Genomic DNA, 22,272 nt, shown 5'->3' on the forward strand with positions numbered 1-22,272 from the left:
ATATGTATCTCCTGATCAAAGTCCTACACACACCTATCTGGGTCTTCCTATTTACAGCACGAGTTGACACATCCGATTGCTTTAGGTAAGTCTCCCAGTCTGCCGGGTAATTTCCTTTGTAACACGATTCTTCGTAGAGTCTCACGTCCAATGGAAAGCATCGAAACCGTCTCCCGACACCAAAAGCGATGGGCACATATATGTACAAGGATAATTAGTCATCATCATCTTATCTAGCCTAACCTAATCAAGATGATGCTGACTACGTCAATTCAATTCTTGACAACCCATCCAAGACGTTGCAAAAAGCTCTAACAGATCTGACTTACTGACCAGGGTCCCTGCACGATGCTCTACTGGCACTCTCTCAATTGTTTAAGACCCGATGTTGTTATATACGAAGGTCTCGGAGTTCCAGTTTGTATGAATTGTGGTGAGATGGCTCAGCCACTTGATGTGGAGAAAGATCACCAAGATGAGCTAGACATACCGCACTGTCCAAAGAGATCTGACATGCGATTGAACTGGCCACCTTCTGTGTCATACTCGGACGATCCTTATCGTTATGACAAAGGGAGGCCACTCTGTAAGGCTCTAGAGCAACACTTGGAACAACTCTGCACCCAGAGCGGAGTAGGCGATGCCACAACTCATCCCCTTCTCCAACATGTCATCGATCTACCCCGGGGTTTAGCTTCGTCGGCAAACACACCCGTCTATGAGATGCTTTGGGGCACTGAGATCCGCGTTTTGAAGCTATCAAGAGGCCAATTTGAAACCCCTCTACACGGCAATCTCGAAACCATCAAACTCCATAGCGATGAGGCCCAGACTGAGGAATCGAGTATACTCTTATCAGATAATGCTAAGGATCGCACGTTGTATGAAGCAATATCTTACACCTGGTCCACAATCTCGGGAAACCGGCAGAAGGATCATACTATCTTCATTGGTAAATCATGGAATGTGATGCCAATTACAGAAAATTGTTTCGATGCATTGAGAAGTTGTCGACTTGAAGATAAGGATCGATACCTGTGGATTGACTCTATATGTATCAACCAGTCAAATGTTTCTGAAAGAACTCACCAAGTTGGACTGATGAGAAAAATATACACTGCAGCTAATCGAGTGTTGATATATCTGAGTGTCGACCACGACAGAGGCGACTCGGCAGCTGTCAAAGACGATCCAGAGATCCTTTGTCTTAACCCTTACTTCTCCCGTATATGGGTAGTCCAGGAAATAGGCTCGGCGAAAAAGGCCATCGTACTATACAAGCAGCAATCGATGGGTTGGGAGTTCTTCCACACAAACCTGCAGCGATTGATGACCCGGAAATGGGTTCGACACTTTGGCCGCCCAAGGCAGATTGATGATGCTGAATCGTTCTTGGCCCTTCTCGAAGACACTTGGGATTGCCATGCGACGGACCCAAGAGACAAAGTATTTGCATTATTAGGATTGTGGAAAACGTCACCAGAGCCGGACTACAAACTTTCACCACAGGCTGTGTACATTGGACTGGCTTCTATGTTTGTGATGAACAAGGAGGCTACACTGGCTGGAAGAGTGCTCGACATGGCTAGCCAGGGTCATTCGATGGCTGGCCTACCATCGTGGGTACCCGACTGGAGCGTCAAGAGTCAACAATTATACCGAACAGTCTGGAAGAAGACGTCGTTTGTGCCCTCGACCACCATATCTCGCGGACGATCGAAGAGACAGAAGTTTCAAGTCCACAGGGGCACCGGGTCTTTGTGCGCTGTAGCTATAGAAATCGACATGCTGGCACCATACCTGGAGAAAGGTTTTCGTATGACAACTGAAGGGATGGCCACCTCAACAGTTGGGCAAATCCGCGTCTCTCTACCTCTCCATGTGGTATCTAGATGCGAACCAACGGATAGTATCTTTGAAGCCTATGAGTATGAGTTTTTCCTCATCCTTCGTAAGAAAACAGATACCCATATATATACGTTCGTTGGGCTTTGCGATTACCAGGTATTAGCCACTCCCTTGACGACGCAGGTCGATGCGATAAGATACTTGGATGACTGGGCATGGCTTCTTGATGGAGGGAGATCATGGAAATGGTCGAGATTGGCGAATTGGGAGAAGACACATAAATGCTGGCTTCATCTCCAGGAACAGCAGAGACTCGAACGTCGAGTATGCCTGCGAAGGGTGATACATAAGGCGCATTTTCTCAAGAAGCTTCATTGGCTGGTGGAAGCTGCACGGCACATTTTGCACCACGATGATGGTGAAGGGGACAAAATATCGGCATTTTTCAATCAGAGGTGGACAACCGTCTGCCAACAATGGCGGATCGCAGACAATCTGCAAGTGTCACTCCAACGAGAGCACAGAACTAGGGTCCAGCATCTCCTGCAGGGATATAAGAGCCTGGATCCATCGCCTAAATCTCTTGAGACGACCCGATTAACGCCTTCGATGTGGTTACCTATCTCTTCCCATTGGTTCCAGTGGATAGAACACTATGGAAAGGATCGGCTGTATAGCTACTACCCACCACTGGCTGCCTGTATAGAAAAAGAATTCCCTTTACCTCCTCTAAATCTGGTAGATGCACCTGACAACCAGATGTCATTATTTCTTGAGGCCGACCTCGAAACAGGACTCCGGCAACTCCAGCTCGTCGCCCACAAGTACCCCCTGAATATTCCAGAAATGATTGAGAAAAGCCGATCCTACTCACTGAATACACCTCATGGCTACAACTTCAAAACTGATTATTTGGATGCATTTCTGCGCTGGGTATCTAAACCGTGGTCGCCAAGCGTCGCTCTTCTCAAATCCGAGTCCAACATGGAAGGCATGTTGATCTGGGAAATTGGGTTCGAAGATAGGAACCAGCTCGATGTCGCTCACAGACGGCTCGACGGAAACTTTGACAAACATTTGTCAAAGCTATCGGTGTCTTGTGGGAGCAACATACTGTTTACAAAATTCTTCAACTTTATGTACAGGGAGCAATTCGAACTTTTATGGATGTTTGCTTTCCATAACTCTGATAGTACCAGTACCGCAAAGACAATCGTCAAATTCCCTCTATTCAACATAGGTGCTGAGTTTGCACGAGTGTTCTGGTGGAGGTTCCACCGAAGCGTTGTCAAAGTGTTTGAGATGCTTGGAGAGAATGTGCCCACAGACGATCAGGTTGAACAGAAATGGAATGATTGTCTGGATTGGTTATCACAGGGAAAACTCCAATCTCGCGTTGCAGATTTCCCTATGTCTGAACTTGAGTTCAAGCTGCGGCCCAAGTACAATGACGCGAATCCCTATAGCCAATGGCTACCAGACTTTTTCTCAAAGCTCAACTATCATGGGTCGTTTATTTCAACACGACTGCCCGAAGCAATGGAAGAACCTGAGCATATTGTTAGTGACTCTCGTCTACCAGCAACAGACTTTGCCGAGGAACAGCTTTCCGAGATTGTGTATTCAGAAATACAGCGAAGAAGGCTTCCTGAGGAACTGTTTGCGTTTTTGTTTAATGATACACGTGTGAATCAAGAGCCGTCCAATTTATCATACACAATGTTTGAAGCTATGGTTGCTGGCAAACAGTCATTTGTGTTGAGTACCAACATTGTTAACGAATGGAGGCAAGAAGAGGAGAAATGGAAAGCGGTGGAGGCGTATGTATCAAAGTCTGAATGGCATATGACTAGCTTGAAGTTGAAGCTGGTGGGGGGTGTAGCAGCAAGTGAAGAAGAAAGAGATGGCTGGGGAATATACAAAGAGATTGTCATTGTATAGTGTAGTTGCTAGGTAGGTACATGAGTACATACAATGCTAAAATTGTTCGTATCCGACAGGTAAGGTAGTAAATGAAAGTGACGCGTCGAATCCCTGCTTCATTGCAGAAAACTCAATAGTAAGGTGAAGATCATCACAACGCCGCAGCTCTCATCGTGAAGTCAAGGCTTGTCAAATCAACAGAGGAAGTCGTCACTGGGATCACTCCTTGCTTAATTCAGATGCAGCTGCAGCAATTTATTCAATCATGTATGCGAAAGTAAGTCATCCACGTTGGTATCGATCAGCACATCAAAGCGTATTTCAGGTTTGCTTGCTCTGACTGGTTCAGCCTATCTGTTACCTGGCGCTATTTATTTAAGATAACGGGTGGCATTGTGTAATGATAGGCGGCACGGCACAAGTGCCGCCTATTCTTCGTCCAATGCGGACGCGTGGGTTGTGTTGCATCGTTTTAAAGTTCAAAGCTGAACTGGAAGCCGTCATGCACGTTGGATGATCAGTTTCTCAGCTTCCGACAAACATGTTGATCATTGCTACTCGCAGTAATGAGCTCACTTGAGCTCTCCACTTTCTGAAGATTGAGTTCGTCGATCTCCCATAGTCTGACGGGAGAATCCCTTCCAATGAAGATCGTCCATTATAGGGATGTTACCTAGAGGGCGGCCCTAGGTTAGAAAGTTTAAGGCGAATTGTTGCATTCCGTCCGTTATCGAGCGGCTAAATCTTTTATGTTGGTAACACAGTACTATGTTAGAACTGGATAGTGCCTGTGTGCTTGTTGAGCGCGTATAGCTTATATATATCAGTCAACCAGGACATAAGAGCAGAATACAGGTACATGTTCGTCCTGCAAAATGAAAGATATACAGGGTGTAACCGTCTTAATTTACCCGCCATGTCTGACCTCAGCACTATTTATTCAACCCCCTCTCAGCTGTGTCAGTGTGAAGTGGATATGGTCTTTGAGTTTATCGATATCAAGAAGGTTTCAGGCTCATCCCCTCTTTTCTGAAGTGGAAACGTTAATCACGCTAATGTGGAATTTGGGATGTAGATCGTGAAATTTTTATTGTAGAGCATCTTTTTATGATGTAGGCTATGAACTGCCACGGTAGTTTCCTGATTCTTCGAGGTATTGATGACATTCCCGTTATGTAGATCATCCGAAGTCTATCGGCAGCTGAGGAAATAGTGCGAAGATGCGGATGATCAACAGAGAACTATTACAGCCGTAGGAGAGATTGTGTTGAGTGAGACAAGTATAAGTATGACAACATGCCCCAACTCCTTCAACCGATTCACTACACACAACAACACTTCATCCAATACAATCAGTTTCACATATCAACATCAACCATCGCTCAATATGTCTCTTCCCCGTCGCTTCTCCATTTCCATCGATGGCAAGCCCGTCTGTATGCCCAGAGAGAACCCAGAGCAGATGCCATTGGCAAAAGCTGCTGATCATGGGGACCAGCCTGCTGTCTTTGAGATTCGAGACAGCCACCTCGTCAGCGGTCCATTAGCCATGGGCCGTCGAAACCTGGAAGATCTCAGCATGCGTCCCAAGAACGTCGTATGGTGCACCGCGGAACAGATGTACGAGCTACAGCCTGTGCACGTTGAGGATCGTGGGAATGGTCCTGAACTCAGTTTCAGTGGTATGATAATCTCCATTGTTGTATATCTAACTGCCCTAACATTTCACGATTGCAGGTTGTAAGCTGGCGCTCGTTGAAGGGCAAATTGTCTGCCCTCTTTTCCCAGGTGTGTGTCCTTATTTGATAACATCAGACCCCGATTAGTTAACAGACAAAACAGGTATGACTCCTGACCAAAGAGTCGAAATTCGACCCGAGTAGGGGTAATGCTGCAGTTGTCAAGTCCACAAAGCAGAAAGGATATTTCATAGTTCTCAAAGATATTGAAGGGTGTAATCCTTACACCAAGATTTTGCTAAAGTAGATTGAAATGGAAACACTTCCCATTGTGCAAAATCTTCTGCCAAGTATCGTGACTGTGTCTTTGATGCTTCTACGATTACACACTATGTATCTCTCGTTTGCAACATGTAAAACAACGAATGAGCCCCACATGTCTATACAGCGCCGAGGCACTGCGATGTAATGCATATATACTACAAAAAGAAGTCTGGCTTGTACATACGACCATACCTACCAGAAAATACGGGATCCCGTCCGCTCTCCCATAGTCAAGCTGGTAAGGGGCGGATTAGTAGTTGGGTCGGTGACGACCAGCGAATCCCCGCTGTTGTATGTTCTTTTTGCAGTCTGATAGAGGACTTGATCGTGTTTTCTCTATTTTTTACACCCATTTTATTCCGCGACAGCTGCGAATTAGACTAATACAATGTTATATCAGACCAGTGCCAGTATTCACTGTACAACTGCCGTGTCCCGTGTGTTCGTTGCGACACAGCGTATAACGGTACTGCTAGTTTCATAACGGAAGCGCCCAAAGGAACGATCATTCAGCCTCACCAACTACAAAATCAGGCCAGATGACCTTGCAAACACATTGAGGGCACTCATATTACTGCAACGACAGCTTAATCACAAGTAAATAACCTGTGATATCTGTGCAGGGCCACAATGGCGACTGTTGTGTCCACAGCGGCGGTGGCTGTTGCTGCTCATTTCCAGCCTCATCCGACCATCGAATCGCCCTCCAGCGCGACGCCCCAACCAAGTGCATCACCTCAAACACGAACAGCCCCCCCCCCCGCCCCTCATTGGAACGCAACAGATGTATCTCCTTGGTTACGAAAGCACATGTTGTTCTGGATAGTCGAGCCAACGCCAATTCGAGCCCGCACGTGGATGCTCGAAGGTTTCGACCACCTTTAAGTTAACAGGCTTGGCCTCCCTCGCCACCTGGAAGGAGTCAAGAAGGAACTCAATCAAGAGTGGGATACAAAGAACAAAGCTACACCGAAGCATCCTGCGGTGAGAACAAAGAAGAAGGCAGACACCGCCACCAGCGCACCAGCAAGCAAGAGGACCAAAGGGACTACGTCAATCAAGTCTGAGACAATATCAGAAGCAATGCTACCACCACCACCTCCAAAGCTTTTTGGAAATCGCAAAGAAAAATACGCGATCCTAACGGACTTTGATTGCTGCGACGGGCAATCAGACCCTGCACACGACTACATGTGCAATATCGTATTGTCACCTGATGACGGCAAGACTATGCGAGGTCACTTCAACATGGTCCAAAATATGGACTACAACATTCTGATGTTCTTCGAGAAGCGTCCGACTGAGGCATCCTCTCAAAAGGTCTGATTTAGATGGCGAGGCACCAAGTCACACGATGGTTTCAAGAAATTCAGAGTTGACAGCAACCATGGATGGGTCAAGTTTCTCGGAGACTACCGAATTGAGGTATGGCTTGACAAGCTCAGAGTGCATCTGGATGCGCAGAAGGGGAGGGGGATGGGCGAGAACAAAAAACACAGCATGGGCGGATTTTAGGAAAACCGGCATGATTATGACGACAAGAAAATCGACCTTTTGGATACTTAGAAACTCTTTCCTGACTGGTAGTATTTGGTTCCGTGGGGTTTGCGTCAAACTATACGTGCCACTCTCTGAGTTACTTGTATCCAAGACAACGTTTCGGCGGAGTTTTGTTTTCATCCATTGTTCGTAATCTGGTCCTCAGTATAACAGGGAAATTGATCACGGCTACACAACACCTCATCTCAATCAACATATCCTTCTGTACAATAGTCGACGTAAACTTCCTCGTAGTCTCATTACTTCCACGAAATATCGGTGAGCGTTCAGCTTTCAAACTGTACCAACCGCCTCATATCACCCATTCACCAGAGGTTCTACTGTACCACTATGTTGCTACGTGTTCAACTAGCCCGGATGACTTGTTATAGATTTACTGTTTCACCTCGGTCCGATTAGTTCATTGTTCTTCACCGAGTCTGCGTCACGATCCCTTTATGTTTTGAGGTAGCACCAGTCCGTACCCGTTTCGAGATCTTGTGTGAAGCACTTATAACACACACGGATGACAAGTGCTACATATTATAACGACTATCTGGTGGGTAGGTTTGAGCCTCGTGAATCACATAGCCACCAGCTCTATAAAAGCCCCCAGAGAAGAGGCAAACTTCTATTCTCTCCAAACTTTCACATCAAAAACATTCAACACTTTGCCAACATAACGACATCGAAGTTCAATTCATAAAACACTTTAAAATCTTTACCATTATTCAACATGTCTAGCCTTCCCCCTCGTTTCATCATCGTCGTCGATGGCAAGCACGTCGCTAAGCCCGAGCAGAAGGGCGAGGAAATGTTCCAGGCTCAGTCTGGTGATGAGCCCGCCATCTTTGAGCTCAAGGGTGACCGCCTTGTCAGCGGTGATTATGCTCTGGGTCGATGGATAGTTGAGGATGTGTCTGCCCAGCCCAAGCCCATTATGTGGCGCAAGAACGAAGAGGAGTCAGGAGACTTGCGGCCCGTGACTGTCACAGATGGCGCCCATGGTCCAGAGATTAGTTTCTACGGTTAGCAGTTACCCTTCACAATCAATTTGAAGTCTTTACTGATAGCTCGATCGATAGATTCTACTGGTATTGCCATTCACGAGGGCAAGCTCTTCGCGGTTTTGGCCCATGGTAAGTCAACTTCATATTACAATAATCAGTAATTAACAATGGTATTTAGGTACAGAGAGAGCTCAGTCTGTCGAGATCCGTGCCAGCGAGGATTAGGCAGGGGCTTGTAGGTCTACGTGGAGGGTCGCTCGTTACCAATAGGTGGAAAGACAGGGTTGTATGGCGGTCCTACATATTTAGGTCCTCATAACTCAGAAACCATAGCACTATAAACACTATCGGAAATCGCTAAGTTATGCCGTATCATATGTTATTACTGGGAGGACAACTTGTTCATGAGCAACCAATATGAAGATAGAATATGTCATCCAGTACTGCCATTCACCAACTACGTACAAGAAGGTAATGTATTATGTTAAGTTGCCACTTTTGATGATGCCAAATAATTTAGCGCATGTGACCTTTGTCGTAAAGCTTGGGCCTGGCACTCTGGGCAGCATCTTTCGGCAAGTGTCATCGTTGGCCGTTTATTGTCCTGTTCTGCTTATCAGCTGGAGTTATTGCTATCATGGGGTAGTATCAAGGAGGATTGGTTATGAAGAATGAGGCGAAATGGTGCCAAGATTGGAGCAAAGATTGTCATTAGACTGACTACAACTACAGTATAGATCTTCCAACAGGCGAAGTAGCGCTACCAAGTAGAAAAGGTCTGGCATGACGACCAATGATGGCTTCACACGAGTGGCCATTTTTGTCACGATTTAGTGACCAGGACATGATCAACACTCAAGCGATCTACACCCCCCAGAAGTCGTCGTGCTCATTAGTAAATCCAACTTTGTGCAAAACAACACATTTCATGTACGCTTTGACTTTAATATCATGTTCATGCTAAAAAGCAGAGCCAACAGAAGGGGCTTCAGCACGGCCTAACGTTCCTCAAGTAGGAGTTGAACGTCTTGAAATATGAACACGGTCGACGAGTCAGAAGAGGGAGTCAACGGCTGTCATCTTTTTTTCTTGCCACGCCTAAAAGAAAGCTAGTCCATAATGTCATCCTCTAAACTAATACTCTCTACTAGTGTACCTTTCTTTCACATGGTCGCTGCTTTAACCGGACCTAATTCTAGACCCCTGCATGTGTTCAACTGCCAGCAGGTGGGGTCTCACTGTCGTATTTTGATTCCAAGAACTCCCCTGCTTCTGCAACGTTCTGTTGGTTGCTGAACACGTTGAACCAACGGTTTGACCCAAATTTCATCCTGGAATCTCTTCATGATTGGTGCGCGGTCCTTCGGTTGTGCATAAAACAACTGCAAGGATCGAGACATAACCCTACCTGCATATACCTGCCGGCTCTGCAGGTTACTTTATAGAACATGGGGCACAGCTTCACCGTCTATTGTCGGAATGCCGACTTCCTAAACAGTATAATAATGTTTGAACAAAACATTAAAAGATATCTTAAGATACAATGGCGCTATTCTCGCACAAGAGAATTGTAATACAACGAGTATAATATCGCTAGGCGAGCAAATGACGCGACAGAACCAAAACCCGCTCGGCGGGATCTAGCTTCTTTAAGGAATGATTGTCATTAAGTAAAGTCAATTTCCTTAGCCTTGGTCCTTCCTCCGTGAGATTTGGATCTTACGATGATTATTTACCTCACCTATATCCGTGTGGCCCGGGCCGCTCCCAGACCCCGTTGACGTGATTTCATGATGTTTCAGACCCTATATGCCTGCCCCTATCGTCTTCACGGCATCGGAATCCATGTTTTTAAGTACAATTCTGCTTCCTTGGCCCTTCATATAGTTTTCTCGACATATACATACGGTATCTTGGCAGAGTAAGCATCTGCGGCTGGAGATTGAGGCATATATATGTATGCGTACCCAGAGGGTGGTAAGCTTCACCTGACAGCTATAATGTCACATCATGTTCATTAACGTGCATCCTCCTCCGACACTAGAGCTGTATCCCACTTTGACGGTATCCACAGATCGGCTCCTTCGATGTTATAGTAACAAGTCAGTGGAGCTCGTCGTAGCGAGCCAGTGTAAAATCCATCCCAAGTCCCAGCCAGGACCCAGGATATCCGAGGGTTTTGCCGACTGCAATTGCTATTCATGCAGCTCAGTGGGTTAGTACTCACCATCTTGCGTCCTGGGATAATCCAACCAGAACACTATGTGTAGCCTGATTTTCACAGGCAGACCCTGGTATGGAATAGTTAGCGGAGTAAACTAGGAGCTGCAGGCAATGAACCCGGAAACCGGGATCATGTTTCTGTGACTGCATTGGTGCTGATACGGTTCATGGGCTTGTCACAATACTGTACGCTACCTCCCTGAGTATTGGTTACTATTCATATATAGTCTCTGTTTGTTACCAGGGCATTGCAATCCATAGCCCGTTGTTTCTCATGTGAGTTTGCTTAGAACTCGCGACTCTTTCACCCAATCCATTCAACATCTCTGTTCTGTTCAGTTCATCCTGATCATACAATGCCTCCTCAAATTCAACCATGGCGAGAGCCCATTGCCATTGTAAGCATGGCATGCCGTCTTCCAGGCGGTATCGATAAGCCATTGGACCTCTGGGACCATGTCCGAGCAGGCCGTTCATCAGCCACTCCCATACCGAAAGATCGATTCAATACCGAGAACTTTCTGTCCATGGATCCCAACAAGAAGGGAGAACAGGCCTTCAGAGGTGCCCACTTTGTGAAGGGAGACATTAAGCAGTTTGACCACAAGTTCTTTGGAATAAGCAAAGACACGGCAACTGCCATGGATCCCCAACAGAAACAGTTACTTGAGGTTGTCTATGAATGTCTCGAGTCGGCCAATATTTCTATGGAAACCATTTCCAAGTCCAAGATTGGCTGCTATTGTGCCATGTTTGTTAGTGATTACCACGATATGCTGATGCAAGATCCTGAGTATCTTCCAACCTTTATTGCTATTGGAACGACACGCACTATGCTTGCAAACCGTATCAGTCACGCACTTGACCTTGGTGGTCCTAGGTAAGCCGCAATCAAACTATGGACTAGTCAGCTAGAATACTAATGTTTGTCATACAGTGTTACTATTGATACAGCCTGTTCTGGTTCCCTTGTTGCATTGCATCTTGCTTGCCAAGCACTGCAAGCTGGCGAGTGTGATGGTGCCGTGATTGGTGCATCTAATCTATTTTTAAGCCCTGATTACGCTTTGTCACTCACGCGACTTGGCGCTATAGCCGCTGATGGTCAATGTAAAACATTTGACGCCGGCGCAAATGGATACGGCCGTGGCGAAGGAACCAACGCAGTGTACATTAAGAGACTCAGCGATGCAATTCGGGACGGAGACAACATTAGATCCATTATCCGGGGTACTTCCTCCAACAGGTTCGCTTCTCCTTCCCCTCAGCAACGTTAACATCACTGACAATTCTAGTTCTGGTGCCACCCCAGCAATCACGGAACCCTCTGGAAGGGCTCAAAGAGATACTATCTTGCAGGCTTACGCTCAAGCTGGGATTGACAACTTCAGTGACACAGGGTACTTTGAGTGCCATGGAACAGGTACACCTGTGGGTGATTGTATAGAGCTTGGGGCAGTGGGCGAAGTCTTTAGTGCTAGCCACAACTCTGGAGATGCCCTTTGGGTTGGCTCTGTAAGTTGCGATCCTGCCCATTTCTTTTTCTTTGTATTATTTCAAGATGAGAAGCTGACAAGAGAACAGACCAAGCCAAATGTTGGACATTCAGAGGCAGCCAGTGGTTTGAGTAGTTTGATAAAAGTGGTTCTAGCCTTAGAAAAGGCAGAAATTCCTCCCAACACCAACTACAAGACACCAAATCCCAAGAGTATGGTCACAAACTGCTCTCGCATCTTTTGACACATAGGCTAATGATGTTTTTCAGTTGACTTTGATGGTTGGAGAGTTCGTGTACCAACGAGCGCACATCCTTGGCCTTCCAAGTCCATACGACGAGCAAGTGTCAACTCTCTCGGTATCGGTGGATCGACTGCGCACGCCGTCGTTGAGTTTTACGAGCCACTCAAGATTACTTATGGGTCTGCTAATGGTGTCAATGGGACCAATGGTATCAATGGCACTCATGCAGTAACCGTTACCAACGGTACTAATGGCCACCATGAGGACAAAGCCAACAAACCCTCCTTCCTTGTGTTTACATCTGGCGCATCCCGAGAATCGCGAGAAACGAACACCAACAACCTACTGGACTTCCTCAAGAGCCACGAGGAATGCCACGAGTTGACTGGTCCCCTCATTACAGCCCTAAATGCTCGAAGCCAGATTCACATCCGACCTTGGAAGTCGTTCACCGTTGCCCAGACAGTAGGTGACCTCATCCAGCAGTTGGAGGGCAATGCAATGAAGTCCAATCAAACACCAGTTGGTGGAAATGAACCTGACATGCTCTTTACATTCACTGGTCAAGGCGCTACATGGTCGCAGATGGGTAAACGTCTTCTTGAGACGTTCCCTGTAGCGCGCAATACCTTACATCAGCTTGAAGATGTCATCAGGGAGCTTTCATCTTCAGATAAATCTGTATGGTCTTTAACAGGTGCGTCCAAAGGGCAGATTCTCATTGATTGACTCATTACTGACTTTCTCCAAGCCAAGCTTACTGCCGAGCTCACCCAAGATGAGATCAATCTGCCATCACTCGCCCACCCTCTGTCCCTAGCAGTTCAGATAGCTCTTGTCGACCTTTTGTCCAGTTGGGGTGTGCTTCCAGATGGTGTTGTTGGCCATTCTGGTGGAGAGACAGCCGCCGCATACGCATGTGGTGCTCTCACAGCTAAGGAAGCCATCACGGTTGCTTACTACCGTGGAATCGCCTGTGAGAATGCCCCCTCCGGCTCTATGCTTGCTGTGAGAAGCGACCCCAATGCAAAGGAGCTTCAAGACGCATTGAAACGCAATGATGTGCAGATTGCCTGTTTCAACGGTCCCCAGAATCTCACTCTTGCGGGTCCTACAGAGGGAATCAAGAATTTGGCTGCCGAATTGAACAGTCATGGCATTGTTTCTAGGGCTGTTGCGGTTACTCGAGCTTACCACACCCGATCCATGAAGGCAGTTGTTGATGACTATGTCGCGCGCCTTCGGAGTGTCCTCCATCCAAAGGCAGGACGTGTTCCGATGTATTCGTCTGTTACTGGTCGTCAGTTGGAGGGCACTGAGGTTGGCGCCGATTACTGGGGAGCGAACCTCGTTTCTCCAGTTCTTTACACCGATGCAGTCACACTAGCCATGACCCAATCGGACTGCAAGTTCGGGTTGTGTGTTGAGATCGGGCCTCATTCGCTGCTTTCGCGACCAACATCTGAGATTGTCAAGTCACTTCCTGATGCGCCCCAACTGCCCTACGTTTCTACCATGCTCCGAAACGCGGACACGAACCAGCAACTCATGAGTCTTGCGGGAGATTTAGTTCTCAATGGCAAGCGTCTTGATCTGGATCAAGTGAACAAACCCAGCTTATTCAAAGGCGGCAAGCCCACTCGTTTGCCTAACCAGATTCAAGACAACCTTCCTGCTTATGCTTGGGACTACTCTTCTACACCATGGACCGAGCCACGAAACAGCTCTGACTGGCGTTTCCGAAAAGCACCAAGACATGAGATTCTGGGCACCCGTTGCCGAGGCGCGAATCCCTCTGCACCCACTTGGAGGAACAAGGTGTCAATGGAAGATGCGCCTTGGCTCGTTGATCATCAGGTACGCATAACTATAGCTCGCTCTAATACATGGCTAACTCATAATAGGTTAACGGTATTGTCACTTTGTCCTTCACTACTGGTATCGCTATGGTCGTGGAGGCTATGATGCAGGTGCAAGAAGAGAACAAGGAGATCGAATGGTCTAACTATTCGTTTGAGTTGGAAGACTTTGTCTTTTCCAACTCCATCATCCTTCCTGACGAAAACTCAATTGAGCTTTTTCTCACTCTAATTCCACGAAGTGACAACACCAGATCTGATGGGATATGGTACGACTTTACCATTTCTTCACTCAGAGGTGACGTTGACATCCGCCATTGTCATGGAAAGGCGGCTGCCTTGGAGAGTGAGTAGTACACAACGACAGGATGACTGACAGAAGCTAACGGGATCAACTAGATAATGACGGCGTCTCTTCCCAGTCAAGAACCTCGTGGCATCATATGCCTCTCCAGGTACCGCTCAAGAGCTACTACAAGACTCTGGAAAGAGTCGGGTATGGCTACGGCCCCAAGTTCCAGCTTCTTTCTGAAGTGCGAGTTCGACCGGGTCTCTCAGCCTGCGCTGCCAAGATCGACATGTCATCAACCGGTCAATCACCTATTCGCGGCCAACGATACCTTTTGCACCCTGCCATGATGGATGCAGCTCTTCAGACACCTGCATTAGCCAATCGCTCCGGATATTTCCAAGAGATCGACACCTTGCTTCTGCCGTCTCGCATGAAGAAGATCTCCATTCGTATGCCCACCGACAAGACGGATATTGCCTTTTGTGCTACCAACACATCACCTGTTGGTTTCACCCGAATCGAAGGAAGTGTCCAGTGTTACGACACCTTGTCAAAACCCTTCTTCGTGGTTGAGGGTCTACAGATGGACAGAGCCACGGGTGAGGACCAAACTACTCTTCCTTGGCTGCGACTCAACTGGAAACCTGATATCGGTGATATCTCCCACAATGGTCCCTCGACCAGCTCCATTCAGATCAGGAGTCTTCCAGCAGAGAAGAAGCTTGTCAACTTAGAGGATTTGGTCAAGGAGCTCATACCCATGATTATTGAGAATGGTATTGAGCAGGGTAAGAACCTGGCTCCTCATTTGCAGTCGTATCATGCATGGTTGCTTGAACAAGCCGAGTTGCACAAAGCAAAGCTCGTCGCACGCCACAAGCAGAATGGATTTGCCACAGTTCAAGACGCCATCATGAACGTTGTTGCAAACTCTGGGATCTCTGAGACTGTTGATGCTTCTATCGTGTCGCAACTAGCCATTAACATGGCAAGGATCTTTCGCGGAGAAGTCGAACCTTTGGCGGTTTGGCTCGAGAACGATTTGCTCTACAGATTCTACGAAGAGAGTATCTTCACAACGAGTATGAATCAGAAGCTTCGTTCTGTTGCTGAGCTCTTGGCCCATAAGAACCCAAACATGAAGGTCTTGGAGATCGGAGCTGGAACTGGTGGAGCAACGACTGAGATGCTTAATGGCTTCTCTAATGCTGGAGGGTCTAATGCTTATCAGTCGTTCACTTTCACAGACATCTCAGCTGGTTTCTTCGACAAAGCGAAGAAGAAGTTTTCAGCTTGGGACAGAATGGACTACAAGACTCTCGATATTGAGAAGGATATTTCTGAGCAAGGATTTGGCTCAGAGAAGTATGATCTTGTGGTTGCAGCCAACGTAGGTTTCTGGTATATCTTACGGCATGTTACCGATTACTGATAACTTTCTCAGGTTTTGCATGCCACTGCGGACTTACCGTTTGCAATGAAGAACATTCGATCATTGCTGCGTGATGATGGATACCTTTTGGTTGGTGAGCTGTCAGAGGGTAAGCAACCATGCTCTGTTTATATGATGTACAATATGAGCTAATATTTGACTTTGCAGACCTCACATCGGCCAATTTCCTCTGGGTACGTTCAACAAAGCTTTATTCAACTTCAACAGCTAATCATCTCCTAGGGACCATTGACTGGTTGGTGGCTGCGTCCTCGATCTCCAGGTCGTTCTGGTCCTGGCCTTTCCATGGACGAATGGCGAGACGAGCTCACTGCGGATTTCGACAACGTCGTTGAGATCGAGGCTAGACGTAATGAGACTGCTACGGATCAAATCTCAAGCACTATTGTGATGACTGCCCGAGCAAAGCCAGTCGACTACGCTCCACCCGAGCCTCTCTCGGAGCAGAGGGTACATATTGCCGGAGTTGGCAACGACTCATTTGCTCGTGACCAGATTAAGTACCGACTCTCCAAAGGTGGTGTCACTACAACTTCCAGCAGCCTGGAAGATCTCACTTTGAGAGAATGGTCGGGAGAGTGGCTCATCATCTTGGACGAGGCTGAAGGAAGTTTCCTTGCTTCCCTCGATTCGAAGCAGTTGGAGGCTTTGAAGTCATGGCTTACGAAGCCTATCAAGTGCATCTGGGTCACCCACAAAGTGTACCTCAACCCTCAAAACACGACTGGAGGCCTGGTCACAGGTTTCGCACGAACCCTCCGAGGTGAGAACAGTCAGCTAGAGCTGTACACATTGGACCTGAGCAGCGAGGGCGACGATGCAGCCAACATTATCCGCCACGTTTTGGAAAGAGCCCACTACTCTCATGGAGACCCCATCTCCAGACTGGACTATGAAGTGGCTGAGAAAGATGGACAACTCTGGACATGCAGGCTCGTCAAGGATGCTGGCTTGGAAGACGCCTTTGGTCCTGCGCGTAAGATGGAAGTACCTGCTGGCCAGTTGGTTCAAACTCCGCATCGCTTAGTCGTGGGGGAACCAGGAATACTGGACAGTCTAACCATGGCCCAAAATGATGGACACTCGGTGGTGCCAGATGGACATGTTCTTGTTGAGGTCAAGGCTGTTGGCCTTGACGAACGAGTAAGTACAATTATCCCTCTACTTGCAGTCAACAACTTACTAACTTTATGGTAGGATGGATGCATCGCTCAGGGATCCCTTCCAGCGTTGGAGTTCGGCCGCGAGTGTTCTGGTGTTGTCAAGAGCTGCGGTGCTGATGTCGCATCACTCAAACCTGGTGACCGCGTTGCTGTGATCGGCCAGGGAACTTTCACCACGCAATACCTGGCTCCTTCAGGATGTTGTGCCAAGGTCCCTGACTGGCTTTCTTTTGAGGTAATTGATCCCTATAGCACAAACTAGTAGGAGCACAGGCTAATAGGTTCCATTTAGGATGCTGCCGCGATCCCGGCAAGTTTTGTTACTGCTTTGTACGCGTTGACCACGCCTGCGAGAATCACTGTCGGTCAGGTATGTAAACCCTAATTGCCCTAAGAAATCAAGATTATTAACGAGATACAGAAAATTCTGGTCGCCAACGCTACATCCGTCCAGGGCATCGCTTTGATCAAGACAGCAAAGGCGCTCAAACTTGACGTTCATGCCACTTTCAGTGAAGGTGACAAGTCTCTTCTTACAAAGCACGGTGTCTGTTCATCCAACATATTCCCTGTCTCTACGAACGCTAGCCGTCTCAATGCTTCTCGCACTATCAATGGTCAGATGTACAAACTTGTACTGAACACTCAGTCAGGCCAATATGCAAGCTTTTCGCACTTGGTCGCGAACCGTGGAACATATGTCGAGATTGGTTCAGGTGAATTGCATGAGGATGAAAGCATTCTCCGACCTAACAAGAATGTCATGTTTGCTTCCATTGATCTCGCTGATGCATACCTTGAGAGCAACGAGGACCTTGGAGAGTAAGTCTATTTTCATTCTTTCTTCCTAGACAGTTCAATCGCTGACATCTCACTCAATCATCAGGCTGCTAGACCAAGTTATGGTTATGGTTGAGAGGCGAGTCCTCGACGTAGACCTGTCAGCTTCGGTGTCAAAGCTTCACTCACTACAATCCGCCTTCTCGGCACTTTTGGAAGACGGTTCGCAGAAGCAAGTCGTCTCACTTGCAGATGTTGACGATGGGCATATGATCAAGGTATGTACTATCTCTCTACTTCGTGAGGCAATTTATTCTGACTTATTCCTTGTACAGACACGACCCAAGACTTCTGTTTTCGATCCCCGAAAGACCTACATTATAACGGGAGGTCTTGGTGGTTTGGGCCGTGCAATTGCAATCTGGATGGCTAGCTACGGTGCTCGAAACCTCGTTCTGGCTACCAGCTCTGTCGCAAAGGCCTGTCAATCCGGCGATCTGCTCCAGCAGCTTTCATCCTACGGATGCCATGCTAGTGTCGAGGTCTGCGATGTGGGCAACTCTTCAGCTGTCGAACGTCTCATCTCTAGTATCAACACTCCTGTTGGTGGAGTCATTCACTCAGCATTGAGACTCAGTGTAAGTTCTCAAAACATTTACCATTTTCGAGTATATTCCTCTGACCGCTTTCCAGGACTGCTTCTTCGAGGACATTACCTTGGACGACTTCGACGCAGTTTTTGGTCCCAAGGTCAATGGTGCTTTGAATCTCCACCACTGCCTTCAAGGTCAGAAGCTTGACTTCTTCGTCATGCTGAGCTCTGGATGTGGAGTTCTGGGTAATGAAGGCCAATCCAATTATTCCGCGAGCAGTACTTTCCTCGACACGTTTGCCCGCTACCGTCAAAGCCTTGGTCTTCCGGCCTCATCTATCGACCTTGGTTTCGTGGAAGATGTCGGAAACATCAGCGAGCGTCCTGAGATCCAGGCTTCTTTGCTCTCCCGTGGTCTGAGACCCATCACAGTACGCGATGTTCTGCGCGTGGTCGAAGGTGCTATTGCTACAGGCTATCCCAAGCAGGTTAACACAGCCAGCGACTCCGTTTATGATGGCTTTTTGCAAAGTCAGATTGTCCTCAGTTTTGGCATGATCGACAAAGCGACAGCAGAATGGCAGTCTTGGGCCAAGGACGCAAAGTTCGGCTTGCTACGATCAAAGGCTACTGACAATGCGGCAATTGATGCCGATGCGGGAGGTGGAGAGAGCGCCGTCCAGACAGCTGTCAAGGCCTTCCGAAATACCCTTGGCCGGTTGGTTGATGCATCTGAAGGGAAGGAAGCTGCTTTGCAACCTGTCGTCTGCACTGCTCTTGTTGCCAAGTTGGCACAAGTACTGTCGATCAAGATTGGCGAGATCCAGCCTACACGGTCAGCTATTCAGTACGGTATGGATTCACTCATCGCTATTGAGGTCAGGTCTTGGGCAAGATATGCTTTCCAGATTGATCTGCCTATTAATGACTTGACGAACCCGTACAGTATTCAGGATTTGGCAGCCAGGGTTTCTCGAATGATTTTGTAAGGAGCCCATGGTTCGTTCTTTTGCGAAGAGAGGCATATGGCTCTAGAGTCTCAGTTTTGATAGTTGGCAGATTTGATATACAGATTTAATTATCCTTGGAAACCTCTTGGCCATGTTATATGAGATATGTGTGTGTAACTCTCAATCTTAGAGAAATCCTGTGTTTTATCATTACCTCGTCATAAGTCTATCGGTCTAGTCCATAGCTAAAATAGCTCTCGTTATACTTCAAGCATCGCGACTCATGCGCTAATATCCGCCTATCGTGAATGCCCAAGCCCAACTCCACTCATAACATTTCCGCAAAAATTTCTCAAGAAAATATTCAAAGTGGTTTATCTCCTAAATATGGAAGCGGTGTACCGGACCGACTAGTTTGCACAAGGGAGGATTCGGATCTAGAAGCCGTGGCAGAGTTTGAACTTGATGATCTGGGTATACCATCCCACGGCTTTTGGGCACAAACCGTTATTCTATATTGCAATTGTAAGTACGAGGCTTCCAAAATGCAGAAAATTCTGTTTGAGGATACTCACAGCGTCATAAAAGAATGGTATTTTGTGTTGCCAATCTCTTTTCGGACTTCGGCCAGAAGCGTCAGCACTTGTTCAGTGCTCCAGCCCAGCCCTTGCGTAAAAACAGGCATTGTCAACGGTTCAAGGATGAGGAGCCAGTTCTGGGTCATCAAATGGCCTATACGCTGAAGCTTCTTCCCTGGATAACACGCATTCGTTGGCGCGCCGTTTCTTGTCTCAATGACAGGCTCAAATCCCCCATTCTGGAGCAATGACTTGAACGTTTCCGGGTACTTGAGAGTAGTACCGAAACTATTCAATCCTTCTTCTAGTAGGTTGTTCCATTTCCGAAATGCTGTGCCATCTAGTGAATGGTTGGGCGACTGTAGGGTTGCGATCCATTCTGTCAACTCGACCCATCCTCCAGGTCTCAAATTTTCAAAAGCTGATTGGATTAACTTTTGCTTATCGTTGATGTCACCGAGTTGTCGGATGTGGATGAAGTCGAAGTTGCCGCCGCCGGGAAAGTTCCAATCTTGTGTTATGTCCATTACTTTAAAAGTGCAGTTAGACTTGGAGTACGGGGGGCGAACGGGATCAATATCGACTCCAAGAACAGAACAGTAGGGATGTTTCGAAGCTACAAGACGTAACAGCATAATGGTTAGCTGTAAAAGTGCAGAAAAAAGTTGGAAGTAGGTTACTTGCCGAATTCCTATTGACAGATGTTAGATAAAGATATAAATCTCGACTTTCAGAAGCGTTGGAAACTTACTAATGCCCATATTCCACCCCCTGTACCTACATCAAGCGCCCTTTTTGGTCTCGGTGTGATAGGTGATAACTGAAGTTGTCCTTTGAAAACATTGATAATGACAGTGTGTTGAATTACTGGCGGATAAGTGTCAGTCACGTACGGAGATAATTTGCTGGGCAGCTCTGATACATACCATTTCTATCTTGTTCTTCCTGCATTCAGGGTTAGTTTGGGGCAGGAGACGATACGAAGAGGAGGGTGCGCATACCTGGTTGTTTGGCAAGTGCCCGTAACCTACGAAGTGATTAGTTCCCAAACACTGATAAATTGTAGGGTGAGAAACTTACGAACAGAAGATTTAGTTAACTTGTTGACCATAGACTGAAAGAAACGTTTTGAGCGTGACGCACTGATCAATTCGGTTAGCATCAAATGGCAAGAAAGGATAGTAATCATACGTCTTTAATGGTTTATAAGTCGAAACATATTCATCTGAAGAATCGGAAGAGTCTTCCAACAGTTCGCTGCTAGGCCGCAGACTGCTTGACTGATGAGGAGCATAGTCTTCATTGGTAGACTTTTGAGAAAACAGTTAGTGCAATTCCAGAGAATAGAATGATGCATCATATCATATCATATGATGTCTCCTATACTCACATCATCGTGTCGCACCCTTGCAGCGGCGGCCGGGGAAAGAGTTTGCCGATCCCATCCACCTGAGCGTCGGCTCACGGGGGTTCCAGGAAGACCCCCACTCCCGCTTCCACTCCCTGTCAGATTCTGGCTGTGGGCGTGACTCTGGCTCTGGTTGTCGCTTGAGACGCTAGAGGCGTAATTGGAAATGTTGGATGAGGACGAGGCGGTGAGTCTTGTCGCTGCCATAGCCCGGTCTATGGATCCCCCTCCAACACTCCTCAATGAATTCGAGTCTTGCCCATTGTCTGGCGTGTCTGCCATTTGTTCTGATGAAAATTCGAAAGTAGCACGGGCCGTTCCGACGCCAAAGAAAACCGATTGTTTCGTACTCTCCCCTTCTAGGCCTTTTTGGTGTTCGCCGATGGTTGGTGGTTGTGTTTTTGACTTTGTCGGGAAGTCAAATGGGGTAATACCAATCAATTGAGCAGTGAAAAGGAAGAGAAAGAGAATAGAATAGTAAAAAGAGCCAAGCTTTTCGCCGAAGAATTAATTGCTGCAAAGAATTCAAGGTGAGTCAATATGTATGGATATCACTCGCAGATCTGACGTCTTTGAGAGACACAAGCCAATGGGTCTTGAAATTTCTGAATTTGGGTCACCTCTCTCTCTTCTATGTGCCGACCTCTTCCCTCCCTGCATTTGGGCATTGAAACCTATCCTTGTTGGTGTCTCGCTCTCCCTATGATCAACCCACTTTCTAGCCCTCTCAGGTTAGCACTGAGCTCGCAACTGCCAGCGCGTCCCTGCTTGAAACTGATTAGAGCGTCGTTTAGAGTTTAATACTGGTTTGGTATTTTTTCAGCTTCATGACGTTAGTGGAGAGTACTAAGTTAAACGATTGGGCAAACTACGCTGAAAAGCACTTGTCACAAACTCCACAGCGTGTGATA

The 22,272-nt window shown here is 47.2% G+C and overlaps 5 protein-coding genes across 5 annotated transcripts; 4 read left to right on the forward strand and 1 right to left on the reverse strand.

The window, feature by feature from the left end:
* The first annotated feature begins 291 nt into the window (after positions 1–291).
* On the forward strand, positions 292–3,846 carry EDB82DRAFT_498902 (uncharacterized protein). The gene has a single exon (XM_025734793.2). It carries the CDS (start codon positions 349–351, stop codon positions 3,787–3,789), a length of 3,441 nt encoding a protein of 1,146 aa, XP_025585564.1. The 5' UTR covers positions 292–348; the 3' UTR covers positions 3,790–3,846.
* Positions 3,847–5,158: 1,312 nt separating this feature from the next.
* Positions 5,159–5,654, forward strand: EDB82DRAFT_524372 (uncharacterized protein; the record flags this gene model as incomplete). The annotated part of the gene is made up of 3 exons (XM_025734794.1): positions 5,159–5,453; positions 5,509–5,559; positions 5,614–5,654. 3 exons carry the CDS (start codon positions 5,159–5,161, stop codon positions 5,652–5,654), a joined length of 387 nt encoding a protein of 128 aa, XP_025585565.1.
* A 2,395-nt stretch (positions 5,655–8,049) lies between these two features.
* Positions 8,050–8,548, forward strand: EDB82DRAFT_524374 (uncharacterized protein; the record flags this gene model as incomplete). Its single annotated transcript, XM_025734797.1, has 3 exons — positions 8,050–8,341; positions 8,399–8,452; positions 8,502–8,548. The coding sequence occupies 3 exons, from the start codon at positions 8,050–8,052 to the stop codon at positions 8,546–8,548; spliced, it is 393 nt and encodes a 130-aa protein (XP_025585568.1).
* A 2,354-nt stretch (positions 8,549–10,902) lies between these two features.
* Positions 10,903–19,498, forward strand: EDB82DRAFT_555488 (uncharacterized protein; the record flags this gene model as incomplete). The annotated part of the gene is made up of 17 exons (XM_025734799.2): positions 10,903–11,426; positions 11,484–11,792; positions 11,842–12,061; positions 12,131–12,254; positions 12,312–12,983; positions 13,038–14,143; positions 14,191–14,491; positions 14,545–15,827; positions 15,882–15,978; positions 16,038–16,063; positions 16,113–17,033; positions 17,088–17,288; positions 17,346–17,423; positions 17,457–17,875; positions 17,940–18,111; positions 18,169–18,471; positions 18,527–19,498. 17 exons carry the CDS (start codon positions 10,903–10,905, stop codon positions 19,412–19,414), a joined length of 7,644 nt encoding a protein of 2,547 aa, XP_025585569.2. The 3' UTR covers positions 19,415–19,498.
* EDB82DRAFT_498913 (S-adenosyl-L-methionine-dependent methyltransferase) lies at positions 19,492–21,949 on the reverse strand. The gene is made up of 9 exons (XM_065608584.1): positions 21,344–21,949; positions 21,145–21,263; positions 21,034–21,095; positions 20,955–20,980; positions 20,880–20,898; positions 20,705–20,820; positions 20,638–20,644; positions 19,951–20,569; positions 19,492–19,887 (listed from the first exon to the last, which is right to left on the reverse strand). The coding sequence occupies exons 1-9, from the start codon at positions 21,641–21,643 to the stop codon at positions 19,740–19,742; spliced, it is 1,416 nt and encodes a 471-aa protein (XP_065464812.1). The 5' UTR covers positions 21,644–21,949; the 3' UTR covers positions 19,492–19,739.
* Positions 21,950–22,272: the final 323 nt, after the last annotated feature.

The sequence above is a fragment of the Fusarium venenatum genome (assembly GCF_020744135.1).
Source record: "Fusarium venenatum strain MPI-CAGE-CH-0201 chromosome Unknown EDB82scaffold_2, whole genome shotgun sequence".
Lineage (NCBI taxonomy): Eukaryota > Fungi > Ascomycota > Sordariomycetes > Hypocreales > Nectriaceae > Fusarium > Fusarium venenatum.